This window comes from Cydia strobilella, chromosome 9, assembly GCF_947568885.1.
Source record: "Cydia strobilella chromosome 9, ilCydStro3.1, whole genome shotgun sequence".
In the NCBI taxonomy this organism is placed as follows: Eukaryota; Metazoa; Arthropoda; class Insecta; order Lepidoptera; family Tortricidae; genus Cydia; species Cydia strobilella.
The window spans coordinates 12,209,023-12,232,760 of NC_086049.1; the positions used below are offsets into that span (position 1 = coordinate 12,209,023).

The 23,738-nt window shown below is 38.3% G+C and overlaps 1 protein-coding gene and 1 long non-coding RNA gene across 3 annotated transcripts; one reads left to right on the plus strand and one right to left on the minus strand.

Moving 5' to 3' along the window:
- Positions 1-7,707: 7,707 nt before the first annotated feature.
- On the minus strand, positions 7,708-15,856 carry LOC134744313 (spermatogenesis-associated protein 20). Of its 2 annotated transcripts, none has more exons than XM_063678087.1 (6): positions 15,585-15,856; positions 12,631-14,265; positions 11,964-12,172; positions 10,996-11,216; positions 9,272-9,392; positions 7,708-8,274 (listed from the first exon to the last, which is right to left on the minus strand). In XM_063678087.1, exons 1-6 carry the CDS (start codon positions 15,731-15,733, stop codon positions 8,144-8,146), a joined length of 2,466 nt encoding a protein of 821 aa, XP_063534157.1. In that variant the 5' UTR covers positions 15,734-15,856; the 3' UTR covers positions 7,708-8,143. The 2 variants fall into 2 exon arrangements, with proteins under 2 accessions (XP_063534157.1, XP_063534156.1); XM_063678086.1 differs by having other exon boundaries at positions 9,257-9,392.
- A 332-nt stretch (positions 15,857-16,188) lies between these two features.
- On the plus strand, positions 16,189-20,120 carry LOC134744322 (uncharacterized). Its single transcript, XR_010128078.1, has 3 exons — positions 16,189-16,306; positions 17,297-17,489; positions 18,340-20,120. It is a non-coding gene; the product is annotated as an uncharacterized LOC134744322 (long non-coding RNA).
- The last annotated feature ends 3,618 nt before the right edge of the window (positions 20,121-23,738 follow it).

Here is a 23,738-nt window from a genome sequence, read left to right on the forward strand (position 1 = left end):
AAAAACTACCTATTGTGAAAAATTCAGCTCTCTAGGTCCAATGGTTTGGGCTGGGCGTTGATTTAAGTGAGTCAGTCAGTCAGGACTTTTACGTTTATATATATATAGATTATCCTCCCCCTCTTTTATGTTTGCAGATATAATGTTATAGGCTTATAGCCGTTACAGGCCGTAAGTCCGAAATAATTTCTAGACATTGCAAGAGAAAAGGGGATGGCCGTTTCTTTAAAAAAAATGATTATTGTAAATAATGAGCGAAAAACAGAAATCATACAAATTTTAAAATGCTCTTAACTCTGGCAATAAGTACCTACTTTATTTTAAATTTTATTTTTGTGCATTACATATAAGTATTGCAGGAGTAATTTAATTTTTATAGGTACTGGTAACGTCTAAACAGTCACTAGAAAAAAATAACATTCGATAAAATACATGTATACTTATTACATGTATTTTATCAAATTCGGTATTTTTTGTAGAGTACTGACTGACTGACGTCAAAGCGTTCTCACGGTCATTTAACGTAATCGTAATATAATAGGTACATATATGGTTAAAAAAATTAAAATAAGATGTTTCATAAAGTTGGCATCATTTTATTAGGGCGTACAAAGTGGTTTTAATAACAGCTATATTAAATTTACAATCATTGTAAAATGTACAGATTTTAATTCGTATAAACTAAGACCTATGATAAAACTAAATTAAAAATATTTGGTGTAGGTACCAAACTACTGTAAATATGTGAGCAAGTATATTATACCTACTTACTAACAGTTTCAGTTTTAAAGAATTTTATTCACCCCGGTTGACGGTATGTCTATTCATAACGCCAAGTTACATGTCATCAGTTAATAGGTACATATTCCATTATACTCAAATATACTCTAGACAGGCTAGACTTATCTTGGATACATGAAAGGAGCGTATTCCCATCTTAAAGGCCGGCAACGCACTTACAACCCCTCTGGTGTTGCGGGTGTCCATGGGCGGCGGTAATCGCTTACCATCAGGTGATCCGTCTGCTCGTTTGCCTCCTATTTCATAAAAAAAAAAAATGATCCGCGACGGAGGAAGGCCAGGGCCACGGGACACAGCTGCAGGAATTACTTAGACGGATAACAATAACAGACGGCACCGCCTCTTCGCATAGGGAGTACGCAAATAAATATCATTGCTGTTAAAAATTATGAGAAAGTGAATTATATAACTTATAACAACTGATATGTTGCCAGCAGACCTTAAATAGTTATTTGTGCAACAAGAGAGGAAAGTTGGTTTTTCTTGCGAGTGTTTATTTTGAGTCCCGAGAAAGCGAAAGATTCTATAATTGAATCACGAGCGAAGCGAGTACCGTACCGTACCGTAGTATGAAGTTCAAGGGCTTCACTAAATTAAAAAGCTACATTGTTTCACTCCATGGAGTGAGGAAAGTCGCACTTTCCTCACTCCAGGGAGTGACGAAAGTAGGCTTGTTCGAGCTGCTGAGGTGCAAAGTAAATTTACATTTCGAACGTTTCTTACATATACTCTATCTATTTGACAATTTTCAAACCGTGCTTCGCTCCGCTCCAAGACGCAAGCACGGCTAGCGACTCAGTAAAGAATTTATAGCTCCGTAAAAAAAAGGATCAAAATCGTCCAGCTACCAAAACAGTTTGTGAACTAGTGCCGTAGAGAAATCAGGGAATAAATAAAATCACGTCACAGATCATATAATACGTCAAAGCATGCTACATACTAACTTCATAGTTATAAATCATTTTGACGTGTCTTGTAGCTGTTTTTTACTGATTAGTAGGTAAGCTACAAAAAGATACGATAATATTAATGCATACTCCCAATTGTGCCGCGCCTCCAAGGATAGGTAATGTTATGACATATTTCAAGTAATTGCTAGCAATTTTGTAAACATGTTTATCAATTGTGCCGTAAAACGTGTGGGTGTTAACATAAACATTTAATTAGAGGTTAACGTGTGGGTAAACGTTAACCTCTAATTAAATGTTTACTAAGGAGAAATACACGAGTGAGAGAAGGTCAATAACTGAATAGGCTGACCCCCACAACGGATTATTATGACTAGATTATTAATGCATAACTTAAATAACTAGAATACTCGAGATCAAAGGGAAATCACATTTGTAGTAATAAGTTTTTTGTCAAAAAAATCATTTTTGATACAAGCTGTTATCCCTGATTGTACTTTTCAACGGCCAACTTATCCTCATCGCGATAATTTTATTCTAAAAACCCCAAACTCAATACTTAAGGCTGCGTTGTTTTATCACAGAGTGCCTAAGGCCACCTTCGATGTTCATCTTCAGATCAGCTCGATGGCATTATATTATGTTGTTACCCAATTTACCTATACATATATAGCCACCCGCCCCGGCTTCGCACCGGTTAAAGACTGTCCACGATGAAACCCGGCCACGCATGATGTGTGTCATGGGTGTAGTGACAGGAATAATTTCCCAGAAGGACTCGAGGAAAATTCAGATTATTTATTAAAGTTTACGAATTTAGTATTAAACATGATTATGTTTTTCATTTGTGCATCACGCTCTTAACAATGCCTTAAAACTAAAAATGGGTAACTGTTTACGAAAAAAACCGACTTCAAAAAGGATGAAATCAAATATTATCCTTTTTTAAATATATCCGTTACTAACTGATATGTTTGAAGTCCGTGCCAAGCCAAGTAGTAACAATACCAGTCAAAAATAATCAGCTTTATGTCTATAAATCCCATTACAACTGTACTAATATTGTAAACGTGAAAGTAGTCTGCCTCTTTGTCACCTTTTCATGGCTAAACAACTGAACCGCTTTAGGTGAAACTTGGCATGAAGGTAAATTCCTTGAATTGTTTTATATGTCGGAGAATGGCTGAATTGGGGGAGGGGGTATAACTGCAATGTTCTGCCACCAGAGTGCAGCAGCAGCCCGTTTAGTAAACCATAGAGTAACTTATACATACTGTGCCTTTAAAGTTTTTTGACAAGTTTTCAAGGATAATAAAATATGACATTGATGCACCAAGGCGGTTTGTTTACAGAGGACCTGCCGGGAAACACGAGTCCGAAATTTCGCTATGCCTCTTTATCGCTCGAATATGCAAGTGACAAACGAAATCTCGATTTTCTTGTTTTGTGATAGACCCTCAGATTGTGGAAGTAATCTTCCCTATTCGCCTTTAAGAGGCGTTTTATCACGCAATCTTTGACAAATAGAGCAAACTATAGGGTGTTACAGACCAAGAAAATAAACCTTGGCGCAGTCCATTGATACCATGTTTGGCGGCACATTTATTTTTAAAGAGCATTTTTTACTACTAGTTACCACTAAGTTGTTACCAGTGGGATATGAATCTAATATAACTGGATCGGCATGAGGGGTGGGGGGAAAAATGACCGAAGGGGATAGTCTTATGTATCTTTCAGTAGGAGTTACAGAGAAAGCGCTGTTATTGTTTGTCCTTGTCACAGTCTCACATTTTTTGTAAATTCCCCGTCGTAAATTTAGTATGGTTTATGGTGGGCTACAAATCTACTAGACCAATCATATTGTCGCATTGCGTATGTTCTGTCCCTCACGGGCGCACGCGTCAGCTATGTAATGAAAATAATTCCCAGTAGTTACCACCAACTCGGTTTCATCATCATCATCATCATGTCAGCCGATAGACGTCCACTGCTGGACATAGGCCTCCCCCAACTCGGTTTGGTCACTTTTAATCACATATTTTTGATCACTTTTAAGTCAGTTTACTGAAACAGTAATCGACTTTATTAAAGTACTCTATATTTATACTATACTATTTATATTGTTTTTATTAGGGGAGAGCTGGGACAAACGTAACGGCGGGTGGAAAGTAACTATTGCTCTCAAGGTTTATCTAATAGTCAAAACACCACTCCGCTGCTATTAGGTGATAGCCGGTGGCGCCCCCTTCACTTGCATTCAGTTGAAACGGGCGCCACGTGCTATTAGGTTGTGTGAAAGGACGCAACGTGATTTTTCGAATCAAAAGTACGTTTTTTGACTTATTAAGTACGTTATTTAATGTTTACGTTGTAAAGAGAATAGACGTACATTTATCTGAATTGTTGCATATTTAAGTACCAATAAAAAATAAATTATTTTTTATTTTTATCCCAGTAGTCACCAGTGGTAAAAGGTGGGAAAAAATTCCCAGTAGTTACGACTGGTAACAAGTTGATGGTAACTAGTGAAAATAACCCGGCCGGTCGGGTCGCTAGTAGAAAATAAACTAATGTATCAGTTTTTCCAAAAAATTTATTGTAATAATTTTATCACAAAATAACACGAACATAATTTAGGTCAACCGAATTATTTCAATAAATAAATTACACTTTTGTGGTCATTATATGACCAAATTCACAAAAATAAATTTTGGGATATAAAAATATGTTTTTATCTTAACACTAAACTATCACGTGCACTTTCAAACTCGTAATGCTTTTCGCATTAACTGCACTACTGCCAAAACAAATGAATAAGTAGATGTACAAAGTCATGGAAAGAAGTTTTTGTCAAAGATTTTATACCGATTGTAGAATAGTTTTCTTCAGAATTTCGTTAACAAAGTAGGTACAGTAGTAGTGCATAATTGGTTTCCAGCATATTTTCTCGGAAACCTTCGTATTTGTCATGCTACAGTAGTCAACCTCAGTACTTTTTGTACCGAGATTGACTGAAATAGGCACGTTCGTACGTTTCCATGAAAATACGATGGAAAATAATTATGCACACCATCTGTGCTCAAGACGATTCTTCCAGGTTGTGTTGATTTATGGCTACGTAAATATGCTAAAGGACCATGGGCAACTTTGTATGGAGCCTGGTCCAGATACCAACAGAAATGAGAGTTAGGTCATTAGATAGGTATTTATATGTACTTACTTCATTTCGTTCTATGGGCACCAAGCGGAATTCTATTTCAGAACTGAGATATTGGTATTTTAGTCAAAATGTCATCACCCTTATTACCTAGGCAATAGAGTCCAAGTAAGTAAATGAATTGTTGCAGGGCAGATGTTCGCGCACCGCGCCGGCCGGGCGCCGGCGAGCGCGGTGAATGGCTTGACCGATCGAAGCAACCAGTATAGGCGCACTTCTCGATTAAAACTGGATTATTTCAGTTCTGCAATGGAATTTAACTTGGTGTCCATATAGTGAAATATGATAATAAAAAGATCAAATATGGTAGGAAAACTGTTTTGGAAAGTGAGTGATGCAACTCATCATTTGACAATAATGCCGAAAACGAGGGTGAAAAACTTTTCACCTCCCCTGCTGCCGCCGTCGCCCGCGCCGATCAATTGGTGTCTGAGAGCTCGCAGTCTGCGTCAGTCCGCCAACGCCTGTGACTCCTGTTGAAGCACCTTGTTATGGAGCGAAACATGAGTGACGCATTAAGTATAATCACGTTTATTAGTCACGTCACGGTCAAGATACCAACTTTCTATAGTAACACAGATACACAGAAATTGCGTCAAAAAATAACTACGATTTACGTTTTCCCAATAATATTAGTGTTTAATTTCGTGCATGGTGTGAAACAATATACAGTCAACATCCCTATTCGATTCTCCTAAAGAGCTTTTGATGCACCAACACAACGGCATCCAATTAAAATATTGACGTTACGAATTCTTCGACTTTGTACACCCATTATTCATTTGGCTATGCCACTACTGCTACTACTATATTGGTAGCTGGTAATACTAAGTATATTTATACGTAAATACTACGTATCCCCGTTACAAACAAGGGATTTTAAATTTTCGCTTACATTTAATTTCAAGCGCACAATTTGATATCACAATAAACGAAGACTAATATTTCATATTAGATTTATTTCAAGCATAAATTGTAATAATGTTTATTTATTATTAGTGGTGTTAATTACCAAATAACCACTACACTACTAAACTTATAAGTAAGTTTTCCCCGGGCATAAAGGTCAATTTTGCTGGTTATTAAAATGGTGTTCAAGTGTTATTTTAAAGGTCAAACTTTTCTTAAATTATGACGTCTAAATACCACTTGCACGTCTGGGTGCTATAAAAATCGCTGCAGAGTTATCTTGGTCTGATTCTAGTACTCGTCCTTATTTACAGCGTTGCACCTCTTGGCCCGAAAACGCTACAAATATTCATTTCAAGGTCACTAAAGTATGATCTAGTCCAGGGGTGGGTAACTCGTGGCTCTTTAGATTTATAAATGCGGCTTCGAGGCACCCAAAAAATTAACTCTTAGAAAACTCTGGCCACTGGTAATTTCTACTGCGGTTGGCTCTTCTCTTTAAAAGATTGCTGACCCCTGACCTAGTCCTAGTTAAAGCATACAGTTCATACTTCAGCGACCTGGAGCGTGAGCGATTGGCATCTCGTCGACGCACCCTGATACCACTATATGTATTTAAAAAATAAACTTATAAAATGTCTTGTTAGTAAAAAAATCTTGTAGAGTCTAGTAATGAAATAAGTACTTAGATATATATTTAAAGAGATTTTAACACAAAGAGAGCATATACATATTCGAATTAACCATAATCGAATACTATTAATATTATGCTTTAACACAATTATATTCGAGACATGAAAAAAAAATACTTCAATACCAAAAACAAAGAAAATGGCATAACCAACATAATACGTAAATCGGTATCGTCTTGGGTCGTCCCATTAGTTTTTAGTCAAGTTCTTCAATTTGAGTCATTCTGTTTTCGTCACCCATTCTTCATTCGTAAGTGTCGTTGGTAGTCTTTGTGATCTTTGGTCTTATTTGTTGCTTGTCTTTTTCTTATTCCGGCTCATTTCGGTTTTCGTCATCATATTCTTTGGGCATGTTCGATGTTAGTCTTCTTTTTTTAGTTTCATTCGTTATTCGTCCTATCGTCTTTGGTCTTATTCTAAGTTCGTATTTTTCTTATTTGGTCTCTTTTCAAATTGATCTCGTTATTTATTGGACATGTTCTCTATTATTCCAAAACAATGAACATGTCGAAAAAAATTGACGAATAACGAATGAGACTAACAAAAGAGATAGGCTAACATCGAACATGCCCAAAGAATATGATGACGAAAACCGAAATGAGCCCGAATAAGAAAAAGACAAGCAACAAATAAGACTAAAGATGACAAAGACTACCAACGAAAGCTACGAATGAAGAATGGGTGACGAAAGCAGAATTTAGGTAGATAGACATGATTAGCATTATAATTTACGATATTTTTAATAATTAAAGTTTTTTCAATAGCTACAATATTATCAGGTTTTATTGTCAATTTACATACCTAGTGCCTCTAAAAAAACTTGGGATTCGGATGCAACAAAATCACATGTTTCTATTGATTATAGTGTTGGAATATTGGACAGTCACCCGCGGGTCGTACGACGCCGCACGCCTGAATCGTAGGCACAGGATTAAATTTTGACTTCTTTACGCAAGACAGAAATAGTATGTTTTTAACCCTTGGACCGCCAGAGACACCCACAAACGCGCACGATTACGGCTTAACGCATTCCAATAAGGTTTACGATGTTGCGTTATATAAAATAAGCGTCGCGTTCAAAGGGTGAGGGTAATGACTGCTCGACTGCTCATGTTTGGCGATTTGTTTTGTAAAGTTTGATAGCGGATTATACTTCGAGCAACACCGGGAAGGGAGACACAACTGTGACAACTGTGCCTATGGCGGTGCGTGTTGTGACTCGTTCGTACACAAAAAGAGATCGAGGTGTGCAAGATTTTTCTTTGACGTGTGTATTTGTGTCGTCATTACAGATTGGATTTTGTATGTAGTGAGTGAGAAGTGCGTTTCTCCCCGCGAAAAATGGTAGAATGATTTGTATGGTAAGTTATCGCTTGGGCTCCTCCCTTCCGACGTGTCGGAAGCCGGTGTTGCTCGAAGGGGTTATAAGATAAAAGAATAAAACGAAGAATTTCTTCAAGGGAGATTCAAAGCTTGGCAAAAGATTCCTGAATGGAATCACGATCGTAACAAGGATTACCAGCGTGGAATCTTGAGCTGTTGGAACAATGGTTCCTAAATAAGATTTTGATTCCGCTACGCAAGGCAGGTATGTAATATGAGTGAGGCGGTTACGGTTAGTTAGTGGTGGGCTGCTCATCCAACAATGTCTCGAGCTGTTTGACATCGGTGACGGGCAGCGAGCAGGCGTAGCGGCGGCACACGTAGGCCGCGGGCGTGTCGCCCACTGGTCTGATGCGGGTCAGCACTGAAACAATGCCCACATTTGTATTCGACATACGTATCAAAGGGGGAGCGTGGTTTACAAGACTAGGAATTTGAACCTTACATAAGTTACATTTCATATTTAAGAGGCAGCGCTGCACAGCGCCGCGGAATCCTGAATCGATCATTGACGCTGCCATTTGAATATGAAATTACACTATTGTATAGAAAGCTCGCATGTAAGAAGTACCTACAATATTAAGTCTGTGAATTAAATGCGCTATAACTCGCAATATTAAATATGTGTTCTTGTAGATACTTAGCTCACCCCAAGTACATACAATCATTTAGCTATCTTAGATCAACTTAGACTACTAATGTTAGTACATGAACAGGGACACATTTCTTAAACGATACTAGTCCACATACTGTCATTTTGTATAGGTCTAATACCGTTCAAGAAATGAGCCCCAGTCACTACATTAGTCCCAAAATTAGTCGATTATCATTTCAGAAATTAGCCACTCGCCGGAGGCCTTACAACTTCTATTAGTCGCCCGTCTTACCGCAGACGTGTAGGTGACTATGTATCGTCTATTTTCATATCTATATATTATAAATATCGTCGTCTAGTACCCGCAACCCTTATTGAGCTTACTGTGGGACGAGGTCGATCTGTGTAATAGGGTATTTGACTGTATTTAAAATAAATTATTTTACACCATGCATAAAATAAAGCACCAGAAGATTAATAGGGAAACGTAGACAGCAGTTATTTTTAGACGCAATTTCTATTTTAAAACCCGTATAAAACTATAAAGAGTAGGTAATTTGATTGTGACGTCACATGCTAGTGTTTCATATAAATTTCATAGTAGCAAAATCGTTTTGACAGTTCGAAAAAAGAAACTGATTTGACTAGTAGTCAAATACCCTATTGTGTCGTAAAATATACGAGAAAAAAAAAAGGTGTCGCATGCCAAGTGAAGTGAGACAGTGAGTGTGCAGCAGTAGCGGACACTCACGTATGTCGGACATACCGGCGGGCGAGTCGGCGGCGGGGTCGGCCACGGCCAGCACGCGGCCCGGCAGCAGCCGCGAGCGCACCACGCGCACCAGCTCCAGTGTGCGCGGGTCCGAGCAGCCGCCCGCTATCAGCACCTGAAATCACAAACTTCTAAATTAGCATTTCTAGCTTCTAAATTCTTCTCCGTCGAATTACTCTTGCCAGAGCAGTCGTGGTCACCAGTACACCAGTTCTCCCTGGCAGATGCTTCTCTGATGCCGGGGCCACACTAACGGGAAACGGCGGTAAACGCGATAATCCCAGTGTGGCCGTATGAAAAACGTCGAATTAACGCAATAATTAACGCGTTTCCCGTTAGTGTGGCCCGAACATGACACATGTGTTAAGTGGGGTGTTGGTAAGGGCTTTCATCTGATCCGTCCAACGCATTGGGGAACGTTTTCTTGATCTACAGCCGTTGACCCGTCCCTGAACAACAAGTCACTCCATTTTCAGTGAATAGTGGAATATAAATATTCAAAGACGGCGCTGCGATCGTTTAGGTTATTGGACAGGCTTGAATTTCAGGTTTTAAATTAAACTCACCGATTTCTTGCTAATAACAGAGTAAAGAACTCGTCGCTCACTTTTGAAAATTTGTATCATATTTTTCGTAATAACCAATAAGTAGAGATGTAGGCGAGTTGATCAGTCTGTGCGTGAACGCCATGAGTAGTCGACTGGCAATGTCGTTCTTTAAGGAAGGAGCATAGAAACTACAAATGTACCCGCGTTGGCGAGTCGTTGTAAAAAATGAGAGCAGACATCTCCGGCAGAGCCGTAGGCGAATTGGTGAGTGTATGTGCAAACGCCATTAGTAATCGCCTGGCCATGTCGCGCTCTGTCTTCGCCTTCTAAAGCTGCCTTATTACAAGAAGCACAGGGACCATAAATGTACCTGTGTGGGTGAATCATTGTAAAACATAAGTGCAGACATCATCTCCGGCAGAGCAGTAGGCGAGTTGGTCAGTCTATGAGTGAACTCCAAGTAATCGCCTGGCCATGTCGCGCTCCCAGTCTCCGCCTTTACTGCTATTACTGTTGTAGTTACGGCCCATACCTAAATCTAATTATAAGGAGCATTACCTGCGTTGGCGAGTTATTATAACACACTAGTGTGGACACCGTCTCCGGTAGAGCCGTAGCCAAGTTTGTCAGTCTATGCTCGAAAGCCATAACTAGTCTGGCCATGTCGCGTTCTTTATCGCCACCGTCATTTCCCTCCTCCCTCCTTCCTCCTCCTCCTTTATTTCTCTTCCTCTTGAATTTACCATCGGTAAACCTTAATGACATAAGGACTACAAATTACCTGAGTAGATGAATCATTGTAAAACATGAGAGCGGACATCATCTCCGGCAGAGCTGTACTCGCGAACGTCAAATACTTGTCTGGCCATGTCGCGCTCTTTGTCGCCGCCTTCATCCACAGCGCACTTAACAGTTGTAATAAACTTTTTTACCTACAAGATACATAGGGACTACAAAAATACCTGTGTGGGTGAATCATTGTAAAACATGAGAGCTGACATCATCTCCGGCAAAGCAGTGGGCGAGTTGGTCAGTCTATGTGCAAACGCCGTAAGTAATCGCCTGGCCATGTCGCGCTCTTTGTCGCCGCGCTCCGAAGCAGCGCTCTCACCGTTGTAGACCTGAGAGACTTACCATTGGAAAACCTTACAATCATAGAGACTAATGTACCTGAGTGGGTGAATCATTGTAAAACATGAGAGCTGACATCATCTCCGGCAAAGCAGTGGGCGAGTTGGTCAGTCTATGCGCGAACGCCATAAGTAATCGCCTGGCCATATCGCGCTCTTTGTCGCCGCCTTCCGGAGCGGTGCTCTTGTCGGCGTAGGCGGCGAGGCGCTGCAGGTTGTGGCAGGAGACGCTGTTGCCGCAGGGCTCGGCGCCGTCGTGGTCTGAAAAATATAAAATTAAACAAGTTTATTAATGTAAAACTGCCATCAAACTGTCTTACAGTACTGTACCGTGTCTGATGAAAATAAATGATTAATAATAATAATGAAAACCTGTAAAAGTGTAATATAGGAGAGCAAAGTTTAGCCTACGGATGCCTGCAGCTCCAGAAGGGGTGTTACATGCGTGTTGCCGACCCTTTTTATCAGCTTTTTAGAAGTTGCCAAAGCTTTTATTTATAATAAAGAGAAGTATCCTACCATGTAAAAAGCAAATTGACAGGTGCCTGAATCTAAAACATCAGTTCTGAAATCTGGATTTAGACGGAATCCCCACTGCATTCAGCTAGGAGTAAAAGCCAGATAAAAATTAATATCTGTTTATATCTTAATTTTATTATTATTATCAAAATTTTATTTTATTTTATTTTATATCTTAATTGGTTAAAAATTTATGAAGGAATACAGGAATATTACAGGATTCCTTCTTTTACTGATTTGATATCTATTTATGTTTATATTTAACCCTTTGAACACCACGACCTAACCTTATTAGCCGGGTCAACACAAAGCGAGCATACGCGCGAGGCAATCTCCTCTCGTACAAAACGGCCAGTGCAGACGTGCCTCGGAGGCGACGCGCGCGAGGCACGTCTACACTGGCCGTTTTGTGCGTATGCTCGCTGTTTGGACCCGGCTATCAGTTGACGTCTTGGCGCTCAAAGGGTTAAAACTGTTTAAAAGCCTCACCTCCTTTCAGTCTCAGCACAACACTATCATCTCCCTCCGAAGTGCTAAAGTATCCGCCATTGGCCTCATCCCAGAACAACTCGTCCTGTCTCTTCTGCAGCTCGCGCGCCCAGTTCAACCAGCAGAGGTCCAGTGATGCTTCATACAGGTCCAAAAGACCTTTCACCAGAAATGCGTAGTCGTCTAAGAATCCTTCAATCGGTTTTTCTCTGAAAGTTAATGAAGGTTTATCTTTCGAGCACCAGATTTTGAATGACTGCCAGAAAAATACAACTATGGGGGCTACACTTCGCAGGTGAAAAGAAAAATTATTAAAACAATAAATAAAATTGGGAAAATTCTCTTCAGTTTTCACTTAACAGTCACCCTGGTTTTAACTGGGAATCAACAACAGAGGTAGCATTGTTCTGTTGTAAATCTCGTGTAGGTAATTTTATATAACATTATTTTGCATCTGCTAGTGTTACGGTTCTGATTTCTGGCAAGGCAGTTTCTACAGGGCAATATGTCTGCCCTTTAGAGGCAATTGCAGGTTTTTCAGCTCTTAAGTTGTCAACAAACAAACAAAACCTCTAAAACATTAAAGAGACTATTGTCATCAGATACTCATTCAACATGTTACTAAATACAACATTAGGACAGAAAGTGGGTTTGTACTTGTACTTACATCTGAGCAATTGATCCATCATCTGCCCTGTAGCAAGAATGAAGCAACTTCTTACTTTCTGGATCATACAAGTACTTTTTAATGAAATTTGCAGTTTTAATAGCATCTTCAACATATTCTTTTTCTCCCAAACCTTGTCCGGCCTGAGCTAAACCAGAGATCATCAGGCCATTCCATGAGCACAGCATTTTGGTGTCAAGATGTGGCCTCGGTCTCTCTTGACGGGCCTCATACAAGATCTCAGTACATTCCTTAATCACTTGATTAAACTGCTCCATAGACAATCCAAACTTTTTAGCAGTTTCTTCTTTGCTGCCATAAACAATAAACATGTTCTTCCCTGTGAGTTCTCCATGGGGATCACTGTCTGGTGAAATATTACCATCCTCTTCGACACTGAAGTAGTGACAGAAAATGTCCATATAGGGTATATCATTGATAGTTTTCTCAATAAGGAGTGACTCAATTTCTATATATTCCCAAACACAAAATGCTCCTTCCTTCTTATGAGGAGCCCCATGCACTGGATAAGAATCAGCATCCTCAGCACTATAATAACCGCCTTCTAGATGTCTCAGATCTCTGTTCACATATTTAATTATATCACAAACAACATTGGAGTAAAATTCATCTTTAGTCGCAAGATAAGCGTCCGTATAAGCACATACGAGTTGAGCTTGATCATACAACATCTTTTCAAAATGAGGCACATGCCAGTCATTGTCAACAGAGTAGCGAGCAAACCCGCAAGAGATGTGATCATGGATACCACCCTTGGCAATCTTAGTTAGGGTGTGCAGGCACATCTCTAAGCACTGCTTTCCTACACGATTTGACTTGTCTCGAGCATAGAAGTGAAAGAGGAAGTTAAAAATTGAACAATTCGGAAATTTTGGAGCCATACCGAATCCACCAAAATGGGGTTCAAAGTTAGCAATGTATTTCTGCACACATTTGTTCCATGTTGCTTCCCCTGGTACAGATGGCGATAATTCAGCATCACCCTTGGATAAGTTTTGCAGAGCATCCATTATAGCAATGCCTGCCTGATTAAATTGCTCAGTATTTTCTTTCCACTTTTTAGCAAGTGACAAAAGAATAGTTTTAAAGCCAGGGCGGCCATACTTGTTTTCAGGGGGGAAATATGTTCCTCCAGTAACTGGTAGCAAGTCAGGAGTAAGAAAAACAGACATGGGCCAGCCACCACTGCCAGTGGTAGCCGTTATAAACAGCATGTAAACTCTGTCTATATCTGGCCTTTCCTCACGATCCACCTTAATATTGATATAGTTTTCATTCATAAGTTTAGCAACTTCTTCATTTTCAAAAGATTCTTTCTCCATCACATGACACCAATGGCAAGTGGAGTATCCTATAGACAGGAAGATGAGTTTGTTTTCTTTCTTGGCTTTGTCAAATGCTTCCTGGGACCATGGGTACCATTGCACTGGGTTGTGGGCATGCTGAAGCAAATATGGAGACTTCTCAGACACAAGGGCATTAGTATGTTTTGGAACTTCAATAGCATTGGATTCAACGGTTGGTGTGGCCATTTTTATTATGTTGTCACTGAAGCTTCTTGTAAGCTGAGGGGAAACAACTGGAAGTTGATTGTTTTGACCAAATGTAGAGATTCTGTAAGGAAAAATGTATGAATTAGTCTTTCATATGGAGACATAAAAATTTGATAAGTATGTTAGAATTTTTGATTGGGAAGACAGCCTTCCCATAGGGCAAGAACTTTCTGTATACATACTTCGCTCAGACACAGAAAGGAAGAGCTTTGCTCCTTCTGCTCTACTAACCTTCTGTAAATGAGATGGACCACCAAACTAGAGATGGACCAAATATTTATAATATATGGAGTTTGCCGAATACAAATATTCGGCCAAATCTTCAGTTCACATCTTACCGAACCAAATATTAGGCTGAATTATTAGGTTCATCTATATCATTCTGATAAACCATTTTAATGTATACTATAATAATAATAGCCTTTATTTCAGACAAGTGTTTTGTAAGTACAATTTGTTAACATATATATATATTCCATCTGTATGCCTTTTGTAGGCAAAGGCCTCCCCTAAATCTTTCCATTTATCCCTATCTTTTGTTATTGTAGTCCAGCAACCTCCTGCTGCACTCTTAATCTCATCATCCCATCTTCTTCTTGGCCTGCCATGCTTCCTCTTTTTGTCTCTAGTAATTGTGCAATTGTGCATAGTATACTATACTATGCACAATTGTAAGCTGTTTGTTTCCCGATAAATTAAATAAATAAACCATTTGAAAATGCTTCAACTGCATTAGCAGCTTAAGATGAATGGCTTCCTAGGCAATTCCCTACACTAGAAACAAACAGGTCAAATACAAAGGGACTCCAACAAATTCTCTACTTTCTCCAAACAATCAAAACATCCAATGGATTCAACATGTGTTTTAATGACAAAGCGAAAACATAACCTGATGGAAGAGAGTACCTGTTAAAGTTCTATAGGAGCCTACATTTTACAGTGTTGCAACAGACAAACATAATTAAAAAAAAATCTTATTGACTGCTATTATATTGCACACAACTGTATCTGCAGTACCTAAATTCAAAAAGCTATAAATGGATAATCCTTATATTGTGAAGTTAAAAGACATGATATAACACATTATGATAAAAAGTCATCAATTCATTCATAACAAAACATTGTAAGTTTAGCACAAGGTTATACTCACTTGCATAACGTTTTTATGATGACATGAACCTGATTACATATTAATAATGCAGATGCCTTTCTCTTTCCTAACTAAGATTACACAATACATAGTATCGCTATCATAACGTGTAAATATAAACAAGGTCAAAACTGTTGTCCTGCAGTCTATGTTTAGTCTGCCACAGAAAGCCAAATATTCATAAGATATATATTTGTTTAAAATGATGCATTTACTACACAATCACGTACCTTTTCGATAAATGTATATCACGATGAGAGCACACCGGGTTCACAATATGCGGCTCCTTGGTTGTATTTTGATTCAAGTTGATACTCTTCAATCTGTTGTCCCCTGTCGACAAACGCCGCAGCAACAACACTGTCCGTCCATTAGGCATAATAAAACAAAACAACGACGATTACGGCAAAAACAATAGAGATATCATCGAGTTCTACTATTGCTTATATAATTTTGTTTTGATTCTGCACTGCGCTGCGCCAATAAATACGCAAAACGCGTAGAAAAATTGTTGACATCTAAGATTCAGTGTTGCTTGCTAAAATAAATGTGCCAAATCCATATTCCAATATCGTTGTTGCCAGAAAGCAAAATTACTGCTAAACGTTTTTATCCAATATTTGATCAAATTTGTACATTGTGTCTCAATCTCTCATTAAGCAAAATGTGAAATGCAAATACAAATTTGATCAAATGTTGGACAAGTGGAATACCACCCATATCCGACAGTAAGTGGCGGCCGACTCGCTTTATGCATAGACTATGATCAGTTGTTTTGTAAACAACATCAAAGAACAACATGCTCGAATGACATTGACATTCATGTGACACGTATGCTCGAGTAACACAAAAAATTGTTAATTAAATTTAATATGCCGTATTGTGCAGTATTAAGCTGTAGAAATCACAGCGGATTGAAAAATCTTTCTCGTGGAGGTATTTCCTATCACCGGTAAGTAAGTATTCACATGTATTATAATCGGATAAACACGAAAAATTTGTTTGGCATGGTTTATAAGTAATTAACTAATTATTATTTATTTACGTTATGATAGTACAACTATATTTTATTTAATGAAACTTAGATCATTTATTGTCTCACTTTTGTCATTATTATTCATATTTAATTATTTATCTGGAAGAATCGATAAGTATCCTAAATGTCACTTTCGCTACTCAAAATGCTGCGCAATGTCGATATTTATATCGATAAAGTTAAAGCTTAATGTTACGATTGTTTGATCATTAGTAGATCGTAAATCGTAACTATATAGTGGCTCTGTGAGCTATAGACCTTGCGAACCCCCACGGCTCTGCCATTAAAAAAAAATCCAAAAACTGAATACTAAAAAAATCTATTTAATCATCGAACCTGAATCGGTTGAGAATTGCGACCTGTAGAGGAGAACATCCGGACAAACGAAAGCATTTTTGCCCAAGTTGAAATGGAGACCTTCGCTAACGCTCGGTCAATTATTATATTAGATAAGTTTCAACTTATCATTTAAGTTAACCAATCCATACTGTATATTAATATTATAAATGCGAAAGTGCGTCTGTCTGTCTGTTACCTCTTCACGCTTAAAACGCTAAGCCGACTTAGTTGAAGTTTGGTAAAGATAAAGAGATAGTTTGAGACCCAGGAAAGGACATAGGATAGTTTTCATATCATAATTACTTAAGTGGTGGTAGAATTGTGATAATATTGCATCGCCTGCTAATTGGTGTAAGCATATGCTCAAATTGAATGATTACCATAAGACTTTATCCAGGCGCCATAGTTGTCTCTCAAATCCATACTAATATACTGTGGTATGGTATGGTAAGGTATGGTATGGATTATGGATGGAGTGATATGGTATGGTACTAATGCGTAGAATGCATTTAATATGCCTTGATAAACGATTTACGTTTCCTATTTCTATATTATTCATTATTTTAGGTTTCCTAATGATCCTGAGATTAAAAATAAATGGATCGATGCTACTGGGCAAGTAAATTGGTTTCCGCAAAAATATAGCACCATTTGCTCCGAGCATTTCTTAGAGGAAGATTTCTGGATGTCCCCGAAAGGAAACCGATACATTTTAGCTGAGGCATTTCCTGTGCAAAAGATTGTGTGTAACGTAAGCTGCGTAAGTAATTGATATTTTTAAGGCACAATAGCTAAAGGGCTGTATTCTCCCTATGACAGACAAATTAAGGATAGCAGACGCATATTATCGAACCAGTATTTTTTTTATGAACAGTGACCACTTCACTAGGTGATGATATCACGGAGAAAGTAATTGCAAAATCTTTAGTGTCTAATCCGCGCGATGAAGCTATATTTCTGCCTAAATTACGGTCGACTTCACACGTCTATAATCTTTCAATTGAGCTGTACCGATGTATCATTTAGTTACATCGGGGTATATACAGTTTGTCAAAGGACATCTCACATCATCGGACAGTCTCATTCCAAACATAGACAGATAGAATCATACTATCTTTGTCTTACACTAGTACTAGCACCCAAAACAAAAGGATGTGTAGTTTTTTTTTGTTCTTATTTACTGAGAGTTTGGTTTGACTAACTATATTTCTTTTGAAATAAAACTATGATAACAGATTATATCGCGTATATTGAATTTATAATACATCCCGACGATTTTTATTTCTTTTTATCGCGTATATAAATAAATAAATATATATATCTTTACTTGAAAATAGTTGTATTGTATAACTAGCCTTATGAACCGATTTTGCATGTACAACCAGCCTTAAAGTTTATAGTCTATGATGGTTCATTATTTCTAGGATGTGGGTATTTTTGCACTTTGTAGTTTTTCCTCAGTCACCCGTTGACCACGAACGCTGTAAAGGGTTCGAAACGTCCGGATGTATTATAAATTCAATATACGCGATATAGTCCATTTTCATAGTTTTATTTCATGAGTAACTATCCCGGTAACCGAAGACAATTTATATTTCTATTTATTACAGACAGAGATTACAGAATCACAAGCTCCTTCAAGTTCGACCAATCGTCCATCTACACCCACAGAAACAAAAGAAGGATCAGATTCTGAAACTGTTAATAATTCAGAATCGCCATGCAGTTCAACGAGTTCAACGGTTTTATCCCCACGTGAACGAAAACTAAAAAGTAACTTAAAAAAGGCCGAACTAAAATTAAAGAGCCATGTAAAAACAATAAAACTACTCCAGGCTCAGAATCGCCGCCTCAAAAGAAAGATTAGTACTCTAGCAGACGCCTTATTAGACAAATCTGTCCGTTAAGTTAAGACACAAATTTGCATTAAGTTATGAAAATATAACATCTTGAAAATACTAATATCGAGGTAATTTCCGTCATCCCGCTTTTCATTATTTTGACTGGTGGTAAAAACTTTCTACTTTCAAAAAATATTTGTTGGTCCGATATGCGTCTTTTTCAAGTAGGTAATATAATTAGTATAATTACAATAACGTTGCAACTAAGCATGTTATGTCACTTATGTCAGACTCGTGGCCAAGGGCCAAAGCCCAAATCCCATGGACACCTGCAACACCAGAGGGGTTGTAAGTGCGGACTTTAAGATGGGTATACGCTCTTTTCTTCAAGGTTTGAAGATCGTACGTACTTTATGTGATAATACCACATTTATTATACATAATCTTGTAGTAGGTAATCTTTCGTTGCCATTATAGCTAACCTTATATATTCATTCATGTTTAATTGCAGGTCAAGGAATCAATATCGCGCGTCAAGCGTATCATTTTCTTAGTGAATGAAGTTATGTGACATTGGCATTAAAGTTGTCGCCCTAGATGATCAGCAAGCGCAGTAAATGTATCTTTTTCAGCAAAACTTGGTTGTTGTTTTTAAAGTAATGATGTAAAATTTATACAGCCTGTAACTAAAGATAGGTAACGTAGTCGCAGTTTTAGTTCCATGCCGCATGATTAAACTACTGCGGAATGCCTTTAAGTCATATGATATCAAACATTTGTCAAAGAGGATGGAAAAAATACAGTGGCAGTTAAAGACGAGTAATTGCAGAAAATCACATAATAACAATAATACCGAGTTAATACACGTTAAAGAATTATGATTGGTGGGCCGAGTCAAGTATTTTATCTATTTTACCGTAAGATATAATATACACCATTTTTTTTAACCTTTAACTTCGGGGTATGGCTAACTACATTTAAGGAAACTAAATGTTTTTTTTTACTCAAAAGTAATTGATAGCGTTGTTGTAACACGGACATTATATTGAAATCCACCAAACAATTGAAAACTATGACATATCAATGACATTTCGAATATCGGTCATCCGAGATGGTACGGTCAGCTGCAGAGAAAAGGTGCCACGATGCATACAAACTTCTATCGTTTAGTAGCAAGTAGCAAATGTATAAAGTCATACTAAACACTAACCAATATGTAAACAGGCCCTAAGGCAAGTGTACACGCTCGTAGGGGTCTTATCAGATAAAAATAAAACCGGCCAAGTGCGAGTCGGACTCGCGTTCCAAGGGTTCCGTATATTACACAATTTAAACAATGTATTTTGTATGTGAAACGTGAGTGAAATGTCTTTAAAAAACCCGTAGGGGTCGGATCAAAAACTAAGTAATTAAGTCCGACTCACGCTAGACTGCGATTTCTAATAGGTTTTCCTGTATTCTATAGGTTGTTATCTATTTTGTTTATTTTTTTTTCAAAATTTAAGACCTTGTAGTTTCGGAGATAAAGGGGGGGGGGGAATGGTCATTTTTGCCTATTTTCTTGAATAACTTCTAAATTATTTATCGTAAAATTATAAAAAAAAAATTATTTTAGATTCCCACAATGAGCTCTTTCATTCATATATAACACGATATAGTCTGAAAAACTTTATTTTTTAATTTTTTCATTTACCCCTCAAAAGTGGCCCTCATGTTTAAAATTCATTTGTTTGCGTTACATGTCCATCTTTGGGTCACAAACGTACATATATATACCAAATTTCAACTTAATTGGTCCAGTAGTTTCGGAGAAAATAGGCTGTGACAGACGGACAGACAGACGCACGAGTGATCCTATAAGGGTACCGTTTTTTTTCTTTTGAGGTACGGAACCCTAAAAATATTGATTATCTCTAAAATGGACTCAATTAGAATGCCAGTTTGAGAAAAAGCCCTTGACTTTGAAAATTAACACCGTGTATGTAAAGTGTTCACATTTTAACCTAGTTAGTAAGTTTTATGGAATAAATTTCTAATGATACTTTATGAACACAATTTTGATTATCAATATTATAATTTGTATAAAGTTATCTAAATCAGTTTAAATCATACGATAACGAAATCACACAAATACCTATCGATAAAACACTTAGGTCACACTTTCGGGAAATTCACAGTCACAATAATAGCTAAACAGGCGTACCGGTCCGCGCCCTTAGTCGAAAAATCGTAAAACGTTATCTGCCTCTCTATCTATCGCTCATGGATATTCGAGCGATAGAGAGACAGATAAAGATATTTCGTTTTTCGCATTAGGGCTCAGGGTGTTCGCAGTAGGTAGGCCTACCTATTGCGAACACCGAAGTTCGCAAATTGCGGGCATCTTTCTCTTTTACACTCATTAACATTAAGGCGTAATTTGAGTAACAGAGAAAGATGCCCGCAATTTGCGAACTTCGTTTTTTTTATATACCACGTCGGTGGCAATCAAGCATACGGCCCGCCTGATGGTAAGCAGTTACCGTAGCCTATAGACACCTGCAACAACGCAGATATTACACGCGCGTTGCCGACCCTAACACTCCACTCCCTCGTTGAGCTCTGGCAACCTTACTCACCGGCAGGAACACGACACTATGAGTAGGGTCTAGTGTTATTTGGCTGCGGTTTTCTGTAAGGTGGAGGTACTTCCCCAGTTGGGCTCTGCTCTAGATCTGGAATGACATCCGCTGTCCTGTGCCCTACCACACAAAGCGAGATGTCATTCACAGTAATCACAGTGCCCATACCTCTCTTCATTTCGGTTTTCACGGTAATAGGCCAGTACGGCTACCATCAGTTCGGCACTGACATATACTCTAACGTTTACGTAATTTATTTTCTATGCATCTCGCTCGTACTGACATATTAGTGCGAGCGAGATGTATAGAAAGTAAATTACGTAAACCTTAGAGTATATGTCAGTTTTGACACTGTCAGTGACTCATGGTACTGGTATAGTTGACGTTTAAAATAACACTTGCACTGCGTGTGCTATTAAAATTGTTGCAGACTTGTCTTGGTCTAACTAGAGTTCTCGAACATTCGTTAGAATACTTATAATCTATAACTATCGTTTTTGAATTAATACATGAAATGACATTGTCAATGGTAGAGTGTGCAGATAAATCAAAATACTTCTTCAGTACGAAGAAGTTTTGAAGCTGAAAAAAAGATCAAATTATTTTATAATTTTCGTTATTCAAATGCCGGGGCCACACTAACGGGAAACGGCGGGAAATGCCTTTGATTATCGCGATAATCCCAGTGTGGCCGTATGAAAAACGTCGAAATAACGCGTTTCTCGTTAGTGTGGCCCCAGCCAAATATTGACTTACATTAAAAATAATTTCCTGACAACTATCGTTTAATTATTCTCGACGATTCACATTTTATAGAGATATATTTAGCGACGTGACAAAAAGACGGACAGAGGACAGAGTCACACCATAAGGGTTTAGTACGGAACCCTAGAAGGCACAATGAGCTCGTCGAGTATAATCTGTGTATTACAACTTCATATGCAACACTACAACCTTACTCTTTTCAACGTTGGATAGTCTATGGCACTTCCGACTCGAGCATAAGAATTTTATCGATACGGTTTAGTCAATTATAAAAATTTTGAAAATAGAACTTCATACACTTCGATAAAATATTTCTTTATTAATTTTTAACAAGCATAAACGTCTGCGATCGATGCTATTAAGCTTAGAATAAGAAGTTTAAGAAGTGTAACACTCTTACGATAGATGTCGCTAGGGTCCCCTAGACCCATATAGTGGGAAGATTTGCTGCTGACTATCAAAGATAGATATGTCGGCGGCACATCGTAAAACCGGGCATATCGAGATATTCCTAGGCATATCATGAAACGCCGCCATTTCACGATCTGACTAGCGACTACCAGCCATATCGTTCAAACCTCAACGTTTGACGATTTGCCTGGCGACGTTTAGGCATATCAAATAAAGTAGGGTGTGATATTCCTAGGCAGATCATGAAACGCCGGCATTTCGTGATTTGCCTAGCGATCACCAGCCATATCGTACAAACCTCACGGGGTGATATTCCTAGGCAGATCATGAAACGCCGGCATTTCATGATCTGCCCAGCGACCACTAGCCATATCGTGCAAACTTCAAGTTGAGATATTTCTGGGCATATCACGATATGCCTTATAAAAGAGGCGGCAGATCGATAGGAGCAACGTATTCGTCGAAATTCCTAGCTTCATACCGGGCGCATCGTAAAATAATTGCATTTTTTACCACTGGTGGCGCTGCATTCTATGTTGCGCTGCGTCCGCCAGTGTTGCCAGATCGTACCCATTAGTGCAGAGCAAATTTAAAAAATGTAGGCGCGAAAGGATATCGTCCCATAGAAAATTTGAATTTCGCGAATAATAATAGACTAGTGGTCAGCGGGTTGACTGGTAAACAAGTGACACCGATTATTTAAATCTGAAAATTGAGGGTGTCGCGGAAAAACGCGGACGACCGGCGAAAAGAAAGAACAGACGGGAGAAATGATACGCCGTTAATAAGACGGCGATTAAGAAATATATGCGTGGTTTTACGGACACGGTACGACAATTACGCCATAGTAGCATCGATTGGAGTTTGTTGTGATATTTGTGCGTGTGTGCCAGAAATAGTCACGGGGTAAGTGTACCGGCTGATCATTTAACTTTATTGATTAACTTCATAGAAGAAAAGAAGATATAAAAGTGTTATTTACACTCACTGTGCGACACCTTGTTCACAGCATACGGGAACGTCCTTTCTATCGGGATCATTTATGGAAATTATAAGAAACTCCCGGAATAGCATTGCAGGGGAATACTATCCGTAATTTCGCTACAGTTGTCACGAGACGATTTGGACTTGAGGCTCGAGCGCTCGGCTGCTGAGCAAGTGACCCGGGTTCGCTTCCTACGAAGGCGAAATCTTTTTGTTTCTTTTTATTTGTTTGTTTTTTTGTTTACATTTAGTTTCACTTTTATATTTATTTATTTTTGTCTTTTTTATTATTATTTAAACTGTGTGACTTTTAATAATTGTCTCTTAGCCATTTTAGCGATATCGAACATTGTGTTTATTTTACTCTATCTTATCATTTAAGGTCTT

Coding starts and splice junctions, on each gene's coding strand:
- LOC134744313 (XM_063678086.1), bottom strand. CDS start 15,733: ATGCCTAATGGACGGACAGTGTTGTTGCTGCGGCGTTTGTCGACAGGG. Junction 14,266..15,584: donor GATATACATTTATCGAAAAG/GTACGTGATTGT, acceptor TTTTCCTTACAG/AATCTCTACATTTGGTCAAA. Junction 12,173..12,630: donor GATGGATCAATTGCTCAGAT/GTAAGTACAAGT, acceptor ATTAACTTTCAG/AGAAAAACCGATTGAAGGAT.